This window comes from Triturus cristatus, chromosome 3_1 (assembly GCF_964204655.1).
Source record: "Triturus cristatus chromosome 3_1, aTriCri1.1, whole genome shotgun sequence".
Lineage (NCBI taxonomy): Eukaryota > Metazoa > Chordata > Amphibia > Caudata > Salamandridae > Triturus > Triturus cristatus.
Genome location: NC_140583.1, coordinates 646,539,095 through 646,559,791, shown reverse-complemented (window position 1 = coordinate 646,559,791; position 20,697 = coordinate 646,539,095). Strand labels below are relative to the sequence as shown.

The window sequence follows — 20,697 nt, the reverse complement described above, 5'->3', positions numbered from 1 at the left end:
AGCAGGTAGAGCAGGTAGCGCAAGTGGCTCCAGATGAGCAGGTAGCACAAGTGACTCCAGTTGAGCAGGTAGCACAAGTGACTCCAGTCGAGCAGGCAGCACAAGTGACTCCAGTCAAGCAGGTAGCACAAGTGGCTCCAGTTGAGCAGGTAGCACAAGTGACTCCAGTCGAGCAGGTAGCACAAGTGACTCCAGTTGAGCAGGTAGAGCAGGTAGCGCAAGTGGCTCCAGATGAGCAGGTAGCACAAGTGACTCCAGTCGATCAGGTATCACAAGTGACTCTAGTCGAGCAGGTAGCACAAGTGACTCCAGTTTAGCAGGTAGCAAAATGGCGTGTGTGCTAGTCTTACCACACTACTGTGGGCTAGAAAAAACTACCCCATGGGCACTGCGTAAGAAAGCTGTAATTTGTCTTGTAGCCATTATTTATTAAAGCTTCACTTTACACCATGTATTTATAAAACATTCCAATTTTTATATATTTGATGTTAGTTTGCCACTTTTTAAACAACTCATTGTATAATCTGCTAAAGTTACTTGACGGGAGACAAGTCATGCCAGCAGAGGTGATGGTAACAGAACTCTTCTTGATACAGGACGGTGTCTCTCCGCGCCGGACCTCTTTAGAACTACAGTTCTCAACATCAGCCATTTGGGAGTTAATGATTCCCCATACATATGGCTACAGCAAAAAGTAATGCACTTGCCACATCACAACAATACATAAACACTACGACAGACACGAATCCGTATAATGACATACTCCTGTGAACAGCACATCAGAAATTTTCTTTGAAAAATTTGAAGTTGAACTGCTCACAGTGCGACTTGATGACCTTCGCAAGTGCTGGGGAGCCGCAGAAGAACACATGCACTTTACCTTTCTTTTCGCTGCTGATTTTTTGAAACACCTAGAATGAAGATTTAAAAAAAAAAATGAGGAGAGGTATTTTATTTACACTTTTTTAGAGACATTTGAACCGCTTGCAGTTTTTTTTATGGATAAACAAGCAGCCATTGCATTTTATAGTATCTTCTGTCATTAAATGCTACAAATGTACAGTTGTACCTGGGTGAATGGGAGGAAAGTAAATCTTCATGTGTGTCTGAGCAGGTACCTGAGGACAAGGTCATGACCATAAAACATGTATCGCCTTCAATACTAGAAGCACATTTCATGTTCATTCACAAACGCCACAATTGTGACCAATGTGCTTACCTTGCCCCAGTCAGGGCGGCCTGGTTGTGTCCTTGTTTGCAGACCAGTGATGGAGTCTCTCTTCTCCTTCTTTGCCAAGAGGTCGAGAGCCATCTGCAGGCCAATTGCCTTCATGTCATTCTTGCTCAATGCTGAGGTCATGTACATGTGCATCTCCAGGAAACGACCTAGAGGAGGGCCAAGCACGAGTCAAACAAGCACTGAGCCTCTTCTAATTAGGAATACTCAGTGCACAGTCATACCACACCCTCTTGACCCCTGCTACTAGACCGCCACTGCCCAACCAAGGATTCCCAACCACCAACAGCCTTTGACAGAACAAATGAAGACTGTATCAGAACCTAATTTGTAACAAGATTATGGCCATAATAAAAGGAGCTGATCTTTTATTGCCTGAGTTATATATAATGTAGATGTGAAAGGATATCTTGTGTTAGCCAAATCATCAGACTTACAGTTCACTTGCAAGGTAACACTGTCAGAAGAAGAGAAATGGCGAGTCACCCTTAAGGAGTTTTTGGTTGATTTTCACCCAGTTTTCAATCAACATCAGTTAGTTCACATGGACACCTCTTGGTCCTAAAATATACCTATCACCTGTGGAGTACTCCAGGGATCCGCATTGTCCCTTGTCATCTTCAACCTCATCATGGAGTCACTTAGTCCTCTACTCACAGATAACAGCATCAAGATTCATCAAAATACCAATGGCACACAACACTACTTAAAAGCCTCTTATGCTTCAGACATCCAATGACTCAAACATTGCCTGCATGTAATCTAGACCTGGATGTTCGCACCTCCCTGAAGTTCAACCTAAGCTAAACAGAAATCCTGTTATTAGCCAAGACCAACAAACAAGAAACAGAACAAACCTGGCTCAATCATATGAACCTTAATGACTTTGAACCCCTACTTTCATTGAATGTCACGTTACATTGATTCACACTAAACACCAACCTCAGCCTTAAAGAACACATTGTCAAGTAAAGCAAAGACAACCTTTTACCAGCTCTCTCTTCTAACGACAGTGAAACATTTTCTTCAAGAAAGAGAGTTCAGAACTGCTGTTTAAGCCTTCTTACTCTCAAATCTGGTGGTAACGCCCTCCTCCATGGCCTCCTATTCGCCACATTGACACATCTTAAGGGTATCCTACATGCCGCAGCAGATATCATCCATGGCTTGAAGAAATATGAACACATCACTTCCATCCTCGAGGAACTCCGTTGGTTTCCCAGGTGACAAGCGACACCACGTGGCACTGAAAAAGCTGTAGCTCCCAGTAGGTAGATGCGGGCTCGATGCGCCGTCATTTGAGGCATACTATCTGGCAGCGCAACAACAATGGGTGACGGTGACCGTGACGGTGGCTGGAAGGGAGGTACATGGGAGAGACATGCAACGGATCCAGATCCTTGACAATCTCCACAATTTCCTACTTCCCCAGGCTACACCCCAGGCCACAGGGACCTTTCAGGTCACGATCCTCGCAAGGGTTTACCACATTACGCGCCACATCCTATCTTATGCCCCAGCACTCCCTCTGATGAGCCTGCTGCTATTCCCTGGTTCCTACTCTGCCTCCGACTTGGAGAGCTGGCATGAGTGCTTCCTTAGTACCGTAAGAGACCTCTTCACAGAAGGACATCTTCTCTCCTTCGAACAACTGGTCTCTGACCATGCTCTTGCTCGCGGACAGTTTCTCACATGAAGGCAGCTGCGCCACACTTGTCATGTCCTCTGGTCGATGATGAAGAGCCCCGGACACACTGCATCACGTGGACCCTACTGCACCTGGGGATAGGGTGCCGGTTAATAACGAGGATATACAAAGCCATCTAGGAGCACACAGGTTACCCGCTGGCAATTCTGAGAGGCAAATGGGAGGACGATATAGGGTGGGCTTTGCATGACAAAGAATGGGAGCAGGCCCTGGAATTTCCCCAGCTAGTATCCAGAAATGCCAAGTTTAAAAGCATACAGTTCTCCATTTTACACAGGGCCTATTTGATGGGGGACCAGCTCAATTGCTTCTTTCCTCACGCACATCTTAGTTGCCCTCGGTGCTGGATGGTCTCCGCAGATCTACAGCCATCTCCACTTACTGGTATTCCATCCACACAGTATTTTGAAGGGTTACCAAATATACAGACATCAACATATGGGAAGCCTGTGCTCTTGGCATATTCAAGTGTAGGAAGCAACACAAGGTGAGGGCATGCTAGCATGGCCCTCCTGCTCTCTAAGAGGGTTCTCACCCTACAGTGGAGGTCAAAGCGGTCGCCCTCAGAGGGGGCATGGTAAAGGGCCATGCACAGGTAGGGAAAGGCAGAGGGGCAGGCATTGTGATACAAAGAAATCCAGCACCTATGGAGGCGGCTCATCTCAGCGTTCTGGAACACCCTCTTTGATCACTTCAACCAACCCACCCAGAACAATGACCTTTCCCTCGAATTCAATATGGAGGCCTGCGTTATGCGCATCTTCTCTGCCGTTAACGCAACCCTGCCCTGTGTTCCCCCAATATCTCCATCACAGGTACCATCTCGCCTATCACTGTGTCTGAATAGTAGCCCCAATTTCATCGCTCCCCAGTTCAGGGATAACACCCCTGTTTGCAGTATGGACATGTTGAAGCAGAACAGATAAATGCACCAGTCTCCCTCATTAACTCCTGATACATTCTGAGGGGCCAGCCACCCCAACCATTCACTTACTGATGTGCCACCACATGGCGAACACCAGAGTGGGAACTGTGCAACAAACTGTAATGATGCAAATGGTCTGTACTGCTTTTTTTTTTATATATAGACAACAGCTTTAAAGAAATGTAACAGGGGCTCAAAAAGATATTCATAACACCACACTCAAGATGGCTGCCTTGGTGGGACTCTGAAAAGGAAGTGGCAAGAACTGACAAAGAACGGAGTCTTCCTGTAGTGAAGAAATCTGTAGAGACTACAAACAAAGGCAAGAAACAGGCGCAAAGGACAAATAAGGGTGGGAACAATCACTTACAGGGCAGAGATGATTCCTGTCTGTACCATTTCCTAACCTTTTTTTAAAATTATTTTTCAAAAACCTTTATTGACCAAATTGCATAGACAAATGACATTCTTGCACTAAATCACAACACCATGCACATAAGTACAGTTGCGGATCACAGAAGGGACCAATAGCATGGAACATTAGTAAGCGGCAGCGTAGCAAGTGATATACAGGCACGTTTGGACAATAAACAGTCATAGGAGTGAGGTGGACAGGGCTCGAGTGGAGGGGCAAACCTGCAGAGAAGGCGAAGGAGCAGGGGGGGACGCCGATAACTATCCTACACCGGCGGCCGCTGCGGGCGGAGTGCCGGTGGGGAGCGCGGGAGAGGAAGCCAGACGCTGGGGTGAGCAAGCAAGGAGGTATGGCACAAGGGGCCCCCATATGTTGTGTAGGCGATATCTAGCTGGCATAAGGTCCCAGAATTTGGACAATAGGGTCTGGCAGCGTGATGCATCCTCGAGCCATTGAGCAAATTTAGGTGCAGGTTTGAGGCCCCAACACATGGAAACCCTGCGCCGTTTAAGAACAAGCATCATGGTGATTAGATGGCGGGATGCGTCCGGGCAGAACATAACAAAGCCGAGGAGGCAAAGCGAGGGGTCAGGCTGAACCGGAGAGGAGGTGATCTCTGATACAACAGAACAGACCTCGCGCCAGTAATCGGCGACCTTTGGACATAACCAGGCAAGATTAGCGAAATCCGCTGCAGGGGCGGAACAGCGTAGGCATCTTTCACTAGGGATGAATCCCAGCTTGTGCAACTGAACAGGGGTGTGGTAGAGCCTATGCAGGTATTTAAAATGAATTAGGCGCAGGCGGTAGTTGGGGGATAATCGCTTAGTCTGCTTACAACAGTATAACCAATCAGGTTGAGAGATATCGATGCAGAGGTCCTCGCCCCACGAGCGTGATCTGTGGAGGTGGCCGCTAGCGTGAGGGCATATAATTTAGTTACCAACTTCCACGGGGAGGGAGAGGAATATAGGAACTCAAGAGCGGTCATCGAGGCAGGAGGCAGGGAGAACACGGGGTGCAACTCTCGGCAAATGGCCCGTAGCTGATAAAAAAGCAGAGTGTCCATGGGGCCGGAATTTTAAGCCAGGGAATAAAACGTGTTCCCCGGATAGAGATCTGCGACCGTGTTCAGCCCCAGGCGGGTAGCATGTTTAGCCATGCCAGATGGTTGGAGAGGAGGAAAAGATGGGTGCCAAACTATCGGCATCGAGTTTACCGAGAGTGAGGGGGCACCGGAGAAACGACAAAGTCCCTCCCAGGCCCACCGTAAGGTCTCAACTGTGTCTATTTCAGTGTGTGGGAGTTTTGCTGGGGTGAACAGGGCAGTGGTGAGTGGCCACAGGGCAGCAAGATCCTCCTCGACCGCCACATATGAGGCTGGAAAGGAGTGGGATGAAGCCAAAAGTGAAAAAAGCTGGCCTGAGTACACAGTGCATAGAGGTAAAAGTTAGGGGCGCCGAGACCGCCACATGACATCAGAAGGGTAAGTACGTCGTACGCGATCCTGGATTGCTTGCCGGCCCAGAGAAGAGAGATGATCAACGAGCGAATTCTGTGAAAAAAGTGGGCGGTAAGGGGGACAGGAATGTTCAGGAATAAATATAAGAATTTGGGGAGGACAACCATCTTGGCAATGGCTATTCGACCAGCTAACGAAAGGGGCAGCTGGCTCCAAAGGGAGATCTTTGAGTCAAATCAGTCCACCGCACGACCGAAATTAGCCCTCCAGAGTTCGTCCACGTCCCTACTCAGCCAGACTCCCAGATAGCGAGTGGGACCGGACGCCCAGACAAAGGGATATTCTGAGGTAAAAGGAGTGGTGGCGTCAGTGAGAGGGAAGAGGATTGACTTGTTCCAGTTGACCTGTATGCTTGAAAAGCCCCCAAACCGTATGACCTCGCGCACTAAAGGACTTAGGTGTTCCTGGGGATGTCGGACATATAAAGTTATGTAGTCCGCATACATAGAAACCATTTACATCATTTAAAAAGCTATCACGACCAGCATCTCTGCTTATCTTGCAGATAAACTCACCATCTCTGGTGGTTCTCAGCACAACCGCAACACAAACACCATCAGACTGCAGACTAGGTAGGAAGTGTAAAAAAGAAAAACAAGGCAACAGCCCTTTTCCATTTATTTACCCAGGTTCTGGAACAAAATCCCCACATCTATCAGGATGGCCCCAACACTTCTCCAATTTTGTAAAGTGTTGAAAATGCACCTAAAGAACAAAGAACATTGGGGCATATCAACAACAACCGGCGATACTTATTGCTAAGCGCACTTAGCGCTAGGATAATTATCGCCGGCTAGCGTGGATTTTTATCGCTGAGATAGCGTGCTATTAGCAACGCTTATCTCAATAGCGATAAAAATCCTCACGCTAAGTGGCTAACGTGAAATTATCGCTGGAAACCCAGCGATAATCTCACGTTAGATTGTTGATAGGGACAGACAAACCTAGCCATAATATCCTCCTTCTATAGGATATCATGGCTAAGTCAGAAAAATACCAGACGTAAAAAAGCAGCGTTAACCGAGGTTAGCGCTGCTTTTTTGTCTCTAACAGGGTTAGCGATATTCTTGATAATAGGAGAAATGTCGCTTAGCGACATTTCTCCTATTATTTTACTCTGGAACGCCTCCTTTGCATCTCATTAGAGATGCAAGGGGAAGCGTAGAGTAAAAGGGTGCTAACATGCCAATTTGCATGTTAGCACCCTGTTGTTGATAGGGTGCTGGTTTTATCTCTGCTTTTTTGGCTTTTAAAGCCAAAAAAGCAGAGATCAAGCCCTTGTTGATATGCCCCATTACTTCACAATGAATTAACTCCATGAATGAGGTACCTCTCCTACCATTTGTTAACTTTACACTTGTCTTTCACCCTATAGAGTGCACCACTGCCTTTTGGCTTGGTTCACGCTATCCAGAAGCACAAGTGATTGCTGCGGTAGTGAGAGTCAAGAAGTTGACAAAAGAAGAGAAATAGAGCAGAGAGAATAGAAGGACCATCAGACAAGAGCCGTTGGAAGGAGTGGAGTGGGGCAGACATAAAAGATGAACTATTAAAGATGAGCTAAGGGCCAGGAAACACCATTAGAGAGGAAGGATGGTTAGACAGCAGAAAAACCAAAGTGCTACACCCACACTCTGTGACCTTAAGGAGGTGGGATCTGAGCCCCCGAGTGCCAGGTATCTATAGAGGGGCCACAGCTGGACTCAAAGTTTGGGTCCTCTATAGGAAGAGTAAGCATTAGGTTTAATTCTATAAAATATAACAATCAGGTAAAAGGTATGACACCCAGGCATGGCTCCAAGAGAGCACAGGAAAAGTGAATCACTAATTACTAAGAGGTATATGACCTACCGCAAAACATTTGTATGATGCACTTTTGTAGCCACACTGTGGTGTTGGTGAGTTCCATGAGACAGGCCTTCTGTTTTTGAATTGATACTGGGCTGCTTTTATTTCTCTTGCGAGGGGTTGAGATGCCAGAAGAGTGGGCTTCGCCTGAGGTCCAGACTGGGTTTAGCCATCTTGTACCCGACCTTCAGCTAACAGTTGAACTGTCTCTACAATCCCTTAAATAAACTAATTTGGACAATAGCAGCAGTGGAGACGTTGACATTCAAAATCTTAAATCTTACTGAATTTACCTTGGAATCATTGAGGTGGTAGATCTAGTGCTACACCAACTACAACAACTTGACATGCTTTCTCCTAGTGAAGAGGTGACTAGCCTTTAAGCAAGCTGGGAGCACTCTAGACATGCCAGCTCCTCAGAGGAGCTGGTGCCAGACAGGCCAGCTGTCAGGCAACCATGTATGTGCTTACAATTACTGTATGTAGTAAAGGCTTTTGATTAACACAACATCAAGGTGTTCTCCATTTAAAGAGGCCATGAAGCACACAATGTTGTACTGGAAGAGTTGCTTGAACTCTTCAAGGTCCAGGATGGTGGCATCAGCTTAAGTGGGAGCGATATCAACAGGAGCAACCTCTACCATTAGGTAAGACTTTTCCTCACAATCCAGTTTTTCCTCTACCAAGGAGGCACCAATATTGGATGCTGCAGCAGAAATGTCAGAGGGGGCAGCTTGAGACGTGCCTAAATCCATGTTAACATGCCCATATATTTTTGTAGTGAGAGTTTACATGAATTAATGGGTTTACACCTATGCATGCATGTTTTGCAATTTAGTCACCGAGCTACGGATAATGTGACTTTAACATGCAGTGGCATTTGTTTTAACAAGATCCCGGGCTATAAGTACTGCTGATGGAAAAAGAGGAGACGGTTAGCGGTCTCACCATCTGGTTCTTCATCTGCCTGATCCAGCTCAAGTTTGGTTAGAAGACTCACAAACCACTCAAAGAACTTCTGGTCCCGATTGATCCAGATGAAGTCAACCTGCAATCAATAACTGTGATGTTACTGTGCATGTTACACACCACTCATGTACGATTAGAAGCACGTCTGGTAAAATTCTCTTAGTGAAATATACATTTTGATAAAGTGTATATCGGCTTGTAATAATAAATTTAGCAATTCCCGTCTTATAAAATCTTCTTTGATACTTCTCAACACAGAGATAACTTACCATTAGTCATATTAAAAATGTACCAGTGATATCAACATAGTAGAAGCCAAATTGAGACTCGGTTGCGTGAAATGGCCAAGAAGAAAACTCTCAGGGTGCCGTGGTCAATAAAAATTGTTTTTTAAATCCCACCTTGGGGCAACAGAGATCAGAAAATATGGTGGGCGGTAGTCCAGTCACGGTGGTGGAGGAAATGATCGCCACCCTGATGGATGGACAGCCACCCACCAAACTCTAAATCAGATCATGTCTTTTGTTCTGTGACTGCTCATTTCTTCGCTAACTCCAATTTTCTTCTTACCTGTTCATTAGCCTCTTCCCTATGCTGTCTGCAATTTATATTTTGTTTTTATTTTTTACTATGAACTATTTTGACTAGATATCCACTATTACGAAAGTATGTCATTTCCATTTTTACACATATTCAAAACATCAAGAACATGATGGACTAAGATACCACTTGCAAAATGTGCCAGCACATTGCACACTGAATTTAAGTGAATGGACTATGATTTTGCAAATCAACCTATCTACTTTTAGGTCGCGTCACAAAATCACCGTTGGCAAGTGGTAGCAGTATGACTTGCCTAACGAATTATAATTAGGCAGATTGCAATTTGCAATCCCCTGTGATTGGCTACAAACACTTGAATGGGAATCTGCAAAGAACAGCAGGCCACCATCCGTGTTCGCATTCCCAAATGGGATTTTTTTTTTTTTTAAGCAGACCAAGTTCCTTAAAGGAACCAGTGCTGCTTTAAATAAAAAATACAGGTGTCCCATTGGGAAAACATCATGGAGAGTAGGTAGTGGTTCGCTTTACCACTGCATTCTCCCCTTGAAGCTGCCAACACAATTCTGGTAGTTAATGCAATTTCTTCAGAGGTGGGTGGGACGATATGTTCTTTTTCAGAAATCCTAGCACAGTCCAGCCGCCCATCACAAAGAAATTTGCCAGTTTGTTGTGTCCTGGCTTGGAGGATGAAGGAAACTGGGAAAGGTGTTGAGTCGAATGCACGGCTGTCAGTATCTGTGTCAAGGGTCCCTGGGACTCCCAGTCTGCAATCAGTGTATGACAGGATACGAAAGGAAACACAAAGAGATGATAGACGGAGTGCTGAAACTTTTCAAACACTCACCCCCCGTCACAGATCTGGGTTGAATCCATCATCATTCTTTAGCTCACTTTGCCACCCTAGTTCAGACACAGCTATATGCAAATCAGTCTTGACCCTGTGCCTCATGGGAACAGTCCATCCCGAACTGCCAAGCCAGGTCTTCCCTGGACCGGAATCAAGCATCCTGGGACTTGTTTTGGGCTAACAGCCCTCATCAGCCAGGCTAGCTTGAATCCAGTGGCAAAGTAAGTACGGGACCCACGTCTAGGCATACCCTTCCAACTTAGGGCGAACAAAGCAAACACAAAGAAATGATGGACGGAGTGCTGAAAATTTTCAAACACTCACCCCCAGTCACAGATCTGGGTTTAATCCATCATTATTCTTTAGCTCACTTTGCCAACCCAGTTCAGACACAGCTATATGCAAATCAGTGTTGACCCTGTGCCTCATGGGAACAGTCCAGCCCAAACTGCCAAGCCATGTCTTCCCTTGACCGGAAACAAGCATCCTGGGACCGGTTTCGGGCTAACAGCCCTCATCAGCTGGGCTAGCTTGAATCCAGTGGCAAAGTGAGCAAGGGACCCATGTCTGGGCATACCCTGCAACTGGAGTCAAGCTATCTTGGCTGAAGAGGGGTGCAACCCCGAAACCAGTCCTAGGATGCTTGTTTCCAGTCCAGGGAGGAATTGGCCTGGCAGTCCGGGCTGGACTGTTCCCATTGGGCACAGGGTCAAGACTGATTTGAATATGGCTGGGTTCAAACTGGAATGGCATTGTGAGCAAAAAAATGATGGATATAGGCCCAGATCTCTGTACTGAGGTGAATGCATGACATTGTTCTGCATTCTGTCCATCAATTGTTGTTTTTGCATTTGTCACCCCGAGTGGGACGGGTATGCCCAGACGTGGGTCCTGTGCTCTCCATGCCACTGGAGTAAAGCTATCTTGGCTGAAGAGGGGTGAAACCCCAAAACCGGTCCTAGGATGCTTGTTTCCAGTCCAGGGAGGACCTGGCCTGGCAGTTCGGGCTGGACTGTTCCCATTGGGCACAGGGTTAAGACTGATTTGCATATGGCTGGGTTCAAACTGGGATGGCATGGTGAGCAAAAAAATGATGGATTTAGACCCAGATCTCTGTACTGAGGTGAATGCATGACATTGTTCTGCATTCTGTCCATCAATTGCTGTTTTTGTATTTGTCAGCCCGAGTGGGACGGGTATGCCCAGACGTGGGTCCGGTGCTCTCCATGCTACTGGAGTCAAGCTATCTTGGATGAAGAGGGGTGAAACCCCGCAACCGGTCCTAGGATGCTTTTTTTGCAGTCCAGGAAGGACCTGGCCTGGCAGTTTGGGCTGGACTGTTCCCACTGGGCACAGGGTCAAGACTGATTTGCATATGGCTGGGTTCAAACTGGAATGACATGGTGAGCAAAAAACACGTTGGATTTAGGCCCAGATCTCTGTACTGGGGTGAATGTATGACGTTGCTCTGCATTCTGTCCATCAATTGTTATTTTTGCATTTGTCACCCCAAGTGGGACGGGTATGCGAAGACGTGGGTCCCGTGCTCTCCATGCCACTGGAGTAAAGCTATCTAGGCTGAAGAGGGGTGAAACCCCGAAACCGGTCCTAGGATGCTTGTTTCCAGTCCAGGGAGGACCTGGCCTTGTAGTTTGGGCTGGACTGTTCCTATTGGGCACAGGGTCAAGACTGATTTACATATGGCTGGGTTTAAACTGGAATGGCATGGTGAACAAAAAAACGATGGGTTTAGGCCCAGATCTCTGTACTGGGGTGAATTTATTACATTGTTCTGCATTCTGCCCATCAATTGTTGTTTTTGTAGGATACGAAAGGACACAGTTATTGCATTCAAAGTACTGTAGTATCTCCTTTACATTAGGAGACTTATCTGGTTTTGATAGCAAATGAGACATCATGCTAATAAGCCTGATGCAGTGTTGTGGACTACAAATTAATTCATTAATATGCCTCTAATACCATACTCCTCAAACACTTTCTTCAGACTGCTCCACTCTGTACAATGTACACAAGTTCCTCCATGGAACTCCTGATCCATTAACTGATGCCTGCCTTGAGGTTTTGAGGCTAGCACGTTCTCTAACCTTGTTGGACATAATTTTGCCTGTTGCTATGACAATCATGAGCATCTTCTTAAATTGGAACTGATAATTGATTTACTTACTGTCTGAAGCAGGCTCTGTGTTTCAGTGCTGCCCTTAATTTAGTCTCTTAGTAACGGACTGAAGTACTGTAGAGAACAAAGGACGCTAAATCCATGAGAATGAGCCATGCAGAAGAAGCACCAAAGGAGAGGCAGTCTTAGAAGGCGTCATCAGATGGCTTAGCAGCTGGGTAAGGATTACTACCGTAAAGATGGGTTTTGATGTACCATTTTGCTGCCCCTCACCTTCCTTAATTTCATCTCATTGTCCTTCATGAGCTCACACCAGGAGTAATGGCAGTTCGGACAGTTCTGCTTCCGCATTCGATACCTGGGGAGACATGCAAGGATAAACGATGGGAAACGATAATGCATTCGGCATCAGCTCTCTTAAACAACAGTATTGATTGGGTCCCTATCAACAGACCTGTACATGATACTCTGAAGAATGGAAGCAAAGGGGGTGATTCCTATGCCCGCTCCAACCAGCACTGCATGCTCTGAGGTGAAGATCCTCCGAGTTGGGGTGCCGAAAGGCCCATCAACATAACACTGCAAGCGAGAAGAGTAAATTCACACTTGTAAACTACTCAAGTGATCTTGTTCCAATTTTCTTAAGGGTACTACATTTAGACACTCCTTCAAGGACAACTATGTGCCACCAATGTAGGCAACTAGCACCAACAAAAAGCAAGAGATGTTGCTATATGTTGTTTGTGAATTTTTCTTAATAGTGAGCACAAATCTATGTTTTGTTATTCGTTGTGTCTCAGAATGTGTAACTTACCTTTGGCAAACCATTATGTTGTTAAAGAGATTGAAGACTTGGGAGCAATAGTACCGTTAATGGTTTTGCCAAGAGACATTTTATAATTTGTATGAAGACAATGTTGTAAAAGATGGCTTCTGTGTTTATTCTGTAAGAACAAAAACAGAGCTGGAACATAAGTAGAGAGTCGATGCAAGTTGTACAATCCAAAAACCCCTTAAAGATCACAATTAGTAAATATTCAATTATGTCAATCGTGCGCAATCCAGCCAGTAATGAAGCACTGGCGTTATTTTTTGTAAAAGAACCGCAGTGAATCATCACTGTCTGACTGTAACTTTACAGCCAGACAGTTATGATTCCCTGTGGTTATTTTTCAGTCCATCCAATATACTTGACTTAGTTTATCCTTCCTATACGGGCTTTCTGATGTACTTTACAGCAGGAGAATTGCTCATTTGAGTCAGAACTCATCTCTCTAGCTTCCTCAACATTTGATGAGTAAGGGAGCTATCTGAAGTGTCCATGACTTTTCGTCCTGCTGAAGGTCCTTCTAAATTGCTCCCGGTATCGAAATGTCAACATTCTTAAACTTCTGGGCTGTTGCTTTGGCTCTTATGAGGAAACCTAAAGGCACAGTTCTCTAATTGACATCTGCTCGTAGCCAACTGAATTTGTGCATTTTCTCTCTTTGTTTTTTATGTTTCTTTGTCGCCATGACTGCAGTTTGATACACTGAGCACACAGTTATCAATTCACTATATTAACTTTGAACACATGCAGTAACTTGAATGATATTTTGGTTTTTGTGATAAAACCTTGACATTTTTAAGCAGTTGATTTTGGTTTCCTTCAGTTTTCTTTGAAACAACATGTACTGTTGCATCATTGATTTATACTGCAGAGCCACTGGGATATATAATTGACCCCTTCAAGTGATGACATTTAAAAGTACCCCGAAAGAACCACGTATTTCTCGGTTAATATATTAAACAGGTCCCTGTGGCTAAAGGATAGCCCTTGTTTTTTGACTCCAGAAGTCAAGTGCTCTCAGTCAGAGGTGATGTGGATTCACCAGTGTCAGACAGAGGTCAGATGGGCCCAGTCTATTGGTACTCATACACATTGTCTGGGGGCCAGAAAGTACAGTATGGGGCGTGCCAGAGGGCCACATTGATGCTAGGACATGCCCAGGCAAATGAAGTGGGGTGGGGGTGTGGGAATAGAAAAACACACAAATCTTTTGAAAACTAGAACATGTCTTTTTACTAATTGTTTTTGCACATTTTGTAGCCACCTACCTTATACTGTGTGTAGCCTATACATTTAAAGAAAATTGTAGCCTCCGTAATGCTGTGTGCAATAACTTTTTTAACTAATGACGTGCATATTCACAATACTTACTATCACAGGTTGGGACCCCATAGCAGTATGAAGACACTTCACTTTTCCCTAGTCTTTCGCGCTAATAACCCTCCAGTTACACTCACAGACGATCAACCTGAGCTTTCTTACCAAAACAGTGCAATGCCACAGAACCTTTTCATTTAAGGTTTGTGCATTACAGTTTATATGCAGTTACCTACAGTTAAGAGTCATCAAAATACTCACAAATTATTTTGTTGTTTTTAGCTACATACTGGCCCCCTCCATACATTCACTAACCCTGCCATGCCATACTCGTGATCACAGTTCCCGCACTTTTTTATCCACTTCCACAGTCTACTCAACTAAGCTTTCACCTGTGAGCAATGCTGCCTGGCTGACAGTAAAACCTGAACTAGCTATAGAACAAAGCCCATTTTGTTTGTTTTTCTGGTTCTGGAATTTGTTTCTACAGTCATTTCGCTTTTTCGATTTGACATGTTATGAACAAGATGAACTCAACTGACTATTGAAAAAAGCCCAGACTCCTAAAACTATTTTGCTTGACTTGCAGCAATGACAACAAGCATTGGCATAGCTAATAGGTCTCGCTTTTGGGACCTTATAAGTGTTTAGCCATGCAACAGTTGCATAACTAAATACTTATAAGGTCCCAAAAGCGAGACCTATTGGCTATGCAAAGGGCCGCGAAAGTGAAAGTGATCGCGATCACACATCAAAGCGGCAAAAGTGAAAGTAATGGCGGTAAAGCACGGCGCGCGCGCCCGTGCACATGCACTGTAGCTCTAGGCTGGCCTGGTAGCACTTTTTGGAGCCCTCTCAATAAGTCTCGCCAGACCAGCGCATGCGCTGGGTCAGGCGAGACCTAAAAACAGAACTCGAGCAGCTTTGCTCCTTTGCTGCTGTTTGACAGGGGTCCTAGAGGAAGGTCTCTGGGCTGCAAGAAAACACGGGCCAAATACCGAGGACCCCTGATCGATTGCAAAACGAATCCTCAATTAATGATGGCAAGTTGTGCGTTGCCCCTACTCTGCATACATATCTGATGTGGTCTGCAGCATTCACTCACTTTTAAAAAAGTTGAACGCACCCCTTTTGAACCTAATACATTACAAATATAAAAGCATGACCTGCACTCATCCGATCAAAGTCTGAAGCTTACCTTAATGTTGCAAAATCTGTGATTTTCGTTGATTTTGGCAGAGATCTGTCAAAGACAAAATCAGGACAAAACATGAGATTTTGGGAGAAGAACAGCATCTGTTTTTTTTCTCTGGTGGCTGGTAGAGCAGAGACAGAATATAACCACCCCACCATACATACTTCCCACCACCATCAGCAGCATTTAATACTGTTTCATTTAAAGGATTTCAGAGATGCAGTTGGCAGTGACCTAGTGATTTCACCATGTTATCCCTCCTCGCGATCCGGGGTAAGTGTTACCAGCATAACTATATAGTGACACACAAATCACATCTGCTGTGAAAACACCTCCCGTCTACATTACTAATTGTGTATTTGGCCTCTGTTGTCTGGGTGGAGAAACTCGAGGTAGCCCGTTTTTTGACCAGTAAGGTGCAATTCGCCCAGGTAATGGAACCATCCTGCCCCCTTGAGTGATTGAGTAGAGGTCACTTAGAGAAAGGGGGAAAAGGGAAATAGTTTTCTTCAGAAAGAAGGTCACTCTCGTGGGTTGTGAAGGGGCTGGGAGTAGACTGGATTTACAGATCTGGACATCAAAAGACTGTCTCCCAGTGGGTTTTTAGCAGATTTTTACTGACTGCTAAATGGGATTGCGACTCCATACCAATGCAATATTTTGGAGGGACGTGTTATGGGCGCCCCTTCTAAATACTGAATCGGAATGTGATGGATCAATGTTTTCTGACCACAATCTGACCCGTCTCAGTGGGAAGATACTGACTCCTGATTTGGGGTGGTAATCCATTCACAAAATCTCCTCTGAACCCTTGGCCCGTTGGGAATGTAGAAAAAGTGTATCCGAGAGCAGGCAGTATAACATTCCATTCAGGTCAACCAAATACTAGTCACAAATAGGGGCAATTTGTAATGCATGCAGCGCTAAAAATGTAATCCTGCCTGCTCAACCACTTACAATAGCTTTTGATGGCTCTCTCATTACTCTTAAACTCCTGTTTGTATGCCCATGCTATGTCCAAATTGCAAGGAATTCAGTTGCCAAGTAAAACAAATTGTCTTTCCCTGTGAAATATGGACACACTAACATAGCAAGACTGTTCTAGGGAAGGTGGTGCAAAATGCAGCTGACTGACTGTTTCGCTCACCTTGAAAATTGCTTTCTATGTAGGATTCAGTCTTAGGTATTATTTATTTATTTATTTTGGGAATATGTAGAGCGCGACTGATACCTTGCAGGCTTCCTGGCGCTGTAGAATACTCTGTTAGCGAATAACCGGGGGAACAGTCAACGGACAGTTTATTGAGGGAAAAGCCAGGTCTTGATACGTCTCCTAAACGGAAGAAGCTGGGACATCTGACGTATGTCAGTGGGTAAGCTGTTCCACAGCTTGGCCGCTGCCACCCTGAAGGATCTTCCCCCTGTTCTGGCTTTATTAAATCTGGGTACCTTTACCAGACAAGCCGAGGACGAGCGTAGATCTCTGGCAGGAGTGTACCACATAAACAGGGCTTGCAGAGGTTTAGGTCCAAGTCCATGCAGAGCCTTAAAGACAATGCAGAGGGACTTGAAAGCCACTCGTTGTTTTAGAGGTAACCAGTGTAGCTCAGACAGAGCTGCTGTGGCCGAAGCCCTCCTCGTCCAGCCAAGAGCCAGCTTGGCGGCGGCAGATTGAATTCGCTGTAGACGATCCATCAGCGTGACTGGAGACTCCAGGAGCAGGGCGTTACAATAGTCAAGGCGACTGAGTATCGTACACCTGACTATCGACGCCCTGGCTTGTGCCGGGAGGAGAGGCATGATTTTCCGCAGTGAGCGAAGCAGGGCTGTGCAGATCCCCACAGTTTTCGTCACCTGGGTTTCCATACTTAATTTGTTGTCAAGCATGGCTCCCAGGTTGCGAACCGAGGGAACTGGCAGAGGTTTGTCACTAAACTCTGGGGGCCAGAAATCAATCGGAAACTGACGGGGTATCTTGGTGCCTGAACAGAACAGGACCTCCGTTTTTGCGGAGTTAAACTGGAGGGAATTTATGTGAAGCCATCCAGCCGTCGCTCTTAAGCAGTCGTGGAAGGTCGAGAAAGGAGTGGCATCTTCACCCTCCCAAGAGAGGATGAGCTGTGTATCATCCGCGTAGTTTATTGTTTTGATCCCAAAGGATTGGATTAGTTGGATTAGCGGGATGAGATACACATTAAAAAGGATGGGGCTGATGGAGGAGCCCTGAGGGACTCCCTGGGATACTGATGCGAAGGTGGATTGGAATGGGGGGAGAGAGACAGCCTGTCTTCTGTCCCGAAGGTAGGAGTGAAACCAGAGCAATGCAGTGCCCTCCACTCCCACCTCACCAAGTCTCTGCAGCAGCATACCATGATTGACCGTATCGAATGCGGCAGACAGGTCCAGCAGTATCAGCGCCACTGGCTGACCCCTGTCTGCACGCATGCGAAGATCCTCCAAGGCTGTCAGGACTGCTGTTTCGGTGCCGTGGGCAGGACGGAACCCGAACTGGTGATCATCAAGGAGATTGTTTTGTTCTAAATGGGCGGACAGGCACGAGCTGACCCATCGTTCGGCGATCTTCGCTGGGAAAGGCAGCAGGGAGATGGGTCGGTAATTTGACAGACAGTCCGAGCTCAGGGAAGGTTTCTTCAAGAGAGGGGTAATCAGTGCCTGTTTCCAGGGAGTTGGGACAAAGCCACTGTGGAGAGACTGATTACATATAAGGCGCATGGTGTCAAAGAGCTCGTTTCCAAAATTTTTCCAGACTTTTGGTGGTAGGGGGTCGAGTGGAGAGCCCGAGGTGATACCAAGCGCCAGTCTTTCAAACTCGGAGACCGGAATCGGGGGGAATTCCTGAAGTCTAGCCAAAAGGACAGGGCCAGGAGGCGACGAGTTTCGAGAACTGGTGTCTGGTCCCTGCATATTGGAAATGCCTGAGGCTGGAGGTGTTTTCAGGTTGCGAATAATAGTGTTGATTTTGTTGATAAAAAACACTGCAAGATTATCACAGAGGGCTTGGGTGGGAGGCTGTGTAGAAGTAACACAGTCCGGATTAGTTAGATTTTTAAGTATCTGAAAGATACTTTTTGAGCTGTTAGTAGCGTTGGAAATGATGGAGCAGTAATGTTTAGCCTTATTTTGGGCGATAGCCGTTTTGTACTCCCGGAGGTTTTCTTTCCAAAGAATTTTGTAGGTGTCAGAGTAACCCTGCCTCCATTTTCTCTCTGCTTGTCTGCATGCTAGTTTGAGAGCTCTTAAAGAGTCATCAAACCATGGGGCCGGTGCCCGTCTCTGGGGTTTACCCTTTTTTTGAGGGACGAGGCGGTCCGAAGTGTTGGAAATCCTGGTGCAAAGGGATAGATAGTTAGCCTCCACTGGACGAGTAATGGAAAAGCTGTCTGCCACTTCAAATACACACTACGACACTTTGAATACATTGCATTCTGGCCACAATTTGGGCCAACCGCAATGAAAACAATGATCCAATGCCAAAGTTCGAATATTTTATAAGCTGCGTCCAAAAACATCTGAAGAGAGGTAAAAATATAACATTTCAAGTACGTTGTTGGTTGGGAAAATACGCCTTTTCATCTATTTAAGGAGATGCATAGTTTGCGCGTTGTTGTAATGTGCTGTAACAAGGAGATGGAATTGCAACAGCACACTGCGCTCCAAGTTTAGCACACACGATACAGTGCTGCGCCAGGCAGCTCTAGTTCACAGCGCAGACCTCGCGAGAACCTGCAGTATGTAAGTTAGCTTCCATTTCTCTCACTTGTGGCATCTCTTGGGCTTCCATGATGCGGGGTGTCTCTGCCAGGTCACAGTCTGCAAATTTGCGTGGCTTGTACGAAGTCAGCTCGATTCGATCATCTGTAGTGGTGGCAACCAAGCCATCGTAGGCAAGCGGGTTCAAAAGCTTGTCCTGATAAATCAGAGAAAAACAGGATGAAAGCTGCTTTGCATAAGAAACAGTGTACTAATAACTTTATCCCACGGTCTAAGGGCCCTGATGTTGATTATTCAACATCTGAGGCCTGATTTGGTGTGCTGTGAACATGGGACATCCATCAAAAAGTGTTACTTCTGCACTCTTACATTGATACCAATTCACTCTATGTAGGGCAGACGAGACATCTGCACCTTTTGGCAGATGCCTCACTCTAAATGAACCCCTTAGACCAGTAGGTATTAATGTCTAGGACTATTTAGGCAATATAATATTAGCATATCAATAACGTGTGTGTGTGTGTGTATATATGTATATATATATATTCACTGAAAAAACCATAGGTTTCACACATGTTATAGTTAGCGGAAATTTTACTGATAAAAAACCAATGAAATTCCCCCGTTATAGTTAGTGCAGGCAACTATAACTCACGCGACCGCAATCCTCTGCTGATGCTAATACTGTATTTAGACACTTATTTGCCCATGTCTTCTTCCATAAATTTTTAGCTATACATATATTACAAATATTTTGTTTTCATAAAGACACATATGTCATCAGCAGAAGATTGCGGTCGCGTGAGTTATAGTTGCCTGCACTAACTATAACGGGGGAATTTCATTGGTTTTTTATCAGTAAAATTTCCGCTAACTATAACATGTGTGAAACCTATGGTTTTTTCAGTGAATTTGCAAGGTTTTTTAAATGCTAATTCCTAACTATAACGTGTGTGAAACCTATGGTTTTTTCAGTGAATTTGTACGGTTTTTTAAATGCTAAGTTACTTTACGCCATTCGTGGCGTGCGCGCCCACTTAACGCAGTTCGTTCCGTGCGCGCACAGTGAGCACGCGGTGCGCTTTGCGCACCGCGCGCCCACTTTACGCAGTTAGTGCCGTGCACGCACGGTGGGCACGCGGTGCGCTACGCGCACCGCGTGCCCACGTTACGCTAGATGGGCCATGTACGCACGATGCGCTTCGCGCACCGTGCGCACATGGAGGACATATGATCGACTTCTTTTTGAAAGGTAATATTTTACTTTCCCACAAATGTAATAAGCCATGCACGAATGGTTCCCTTCGGGCACCATTTGAACACGGGGTGGGGAGTGTGGATAATTTTTTTTTTAAAATATTTTTTTAACGTAGGCGTACGGTAAGCGTAATCGGCGAAATTAGCAAAAAAAAAAAAATTCCGTTTTTGCCCTTGGGGGATCTTTGGGGACTC

General features: G+C 45.6%; 1 protein-coding gene across 1 annotated transcript in view; it reads right to left on the bottom strand.

Annotated features, from left to right (window-relative positions):
* Window positions 1-302: 302 nt before the first annotated feature.
* The window catches only part of NOX5 (NADPH oxidase 5), a 195,922-nt gene continuing 175,527 nt past the window's right edge, over window positions 303-20,697 (bottom strand). Inside the window, exons 10-15 of the mRNA XM_085646368.1 lie at window positions 15,517-15,561; window positions 12,627-12,751; window positions 12,446-12,530; window positions 8,604-8,703; window positions 1,220-1,386; window positions 303-911 (exon numbers count right to left, since the gene is read on the bottom strand). Of these exons, the coding sequence (XP_085502494.1) occupies window positions 780-911; window positions 1,220-1,386; window positions 8,604-8,703; window positions 12,446-12,530; window positions 12,627-12,751; window positions 15,517-15,561 (654 nt within the window). The 3' untranslated portion in view covers window positions 303-779. The remainder of the gene's footprint in view (window positions 912-1,219; window positions 1,387-8,603; window positions 8,704-12,445; window positions 12,531-12,626; window positions 12,752-15,516; window positions 15,562-20,697) is intronic.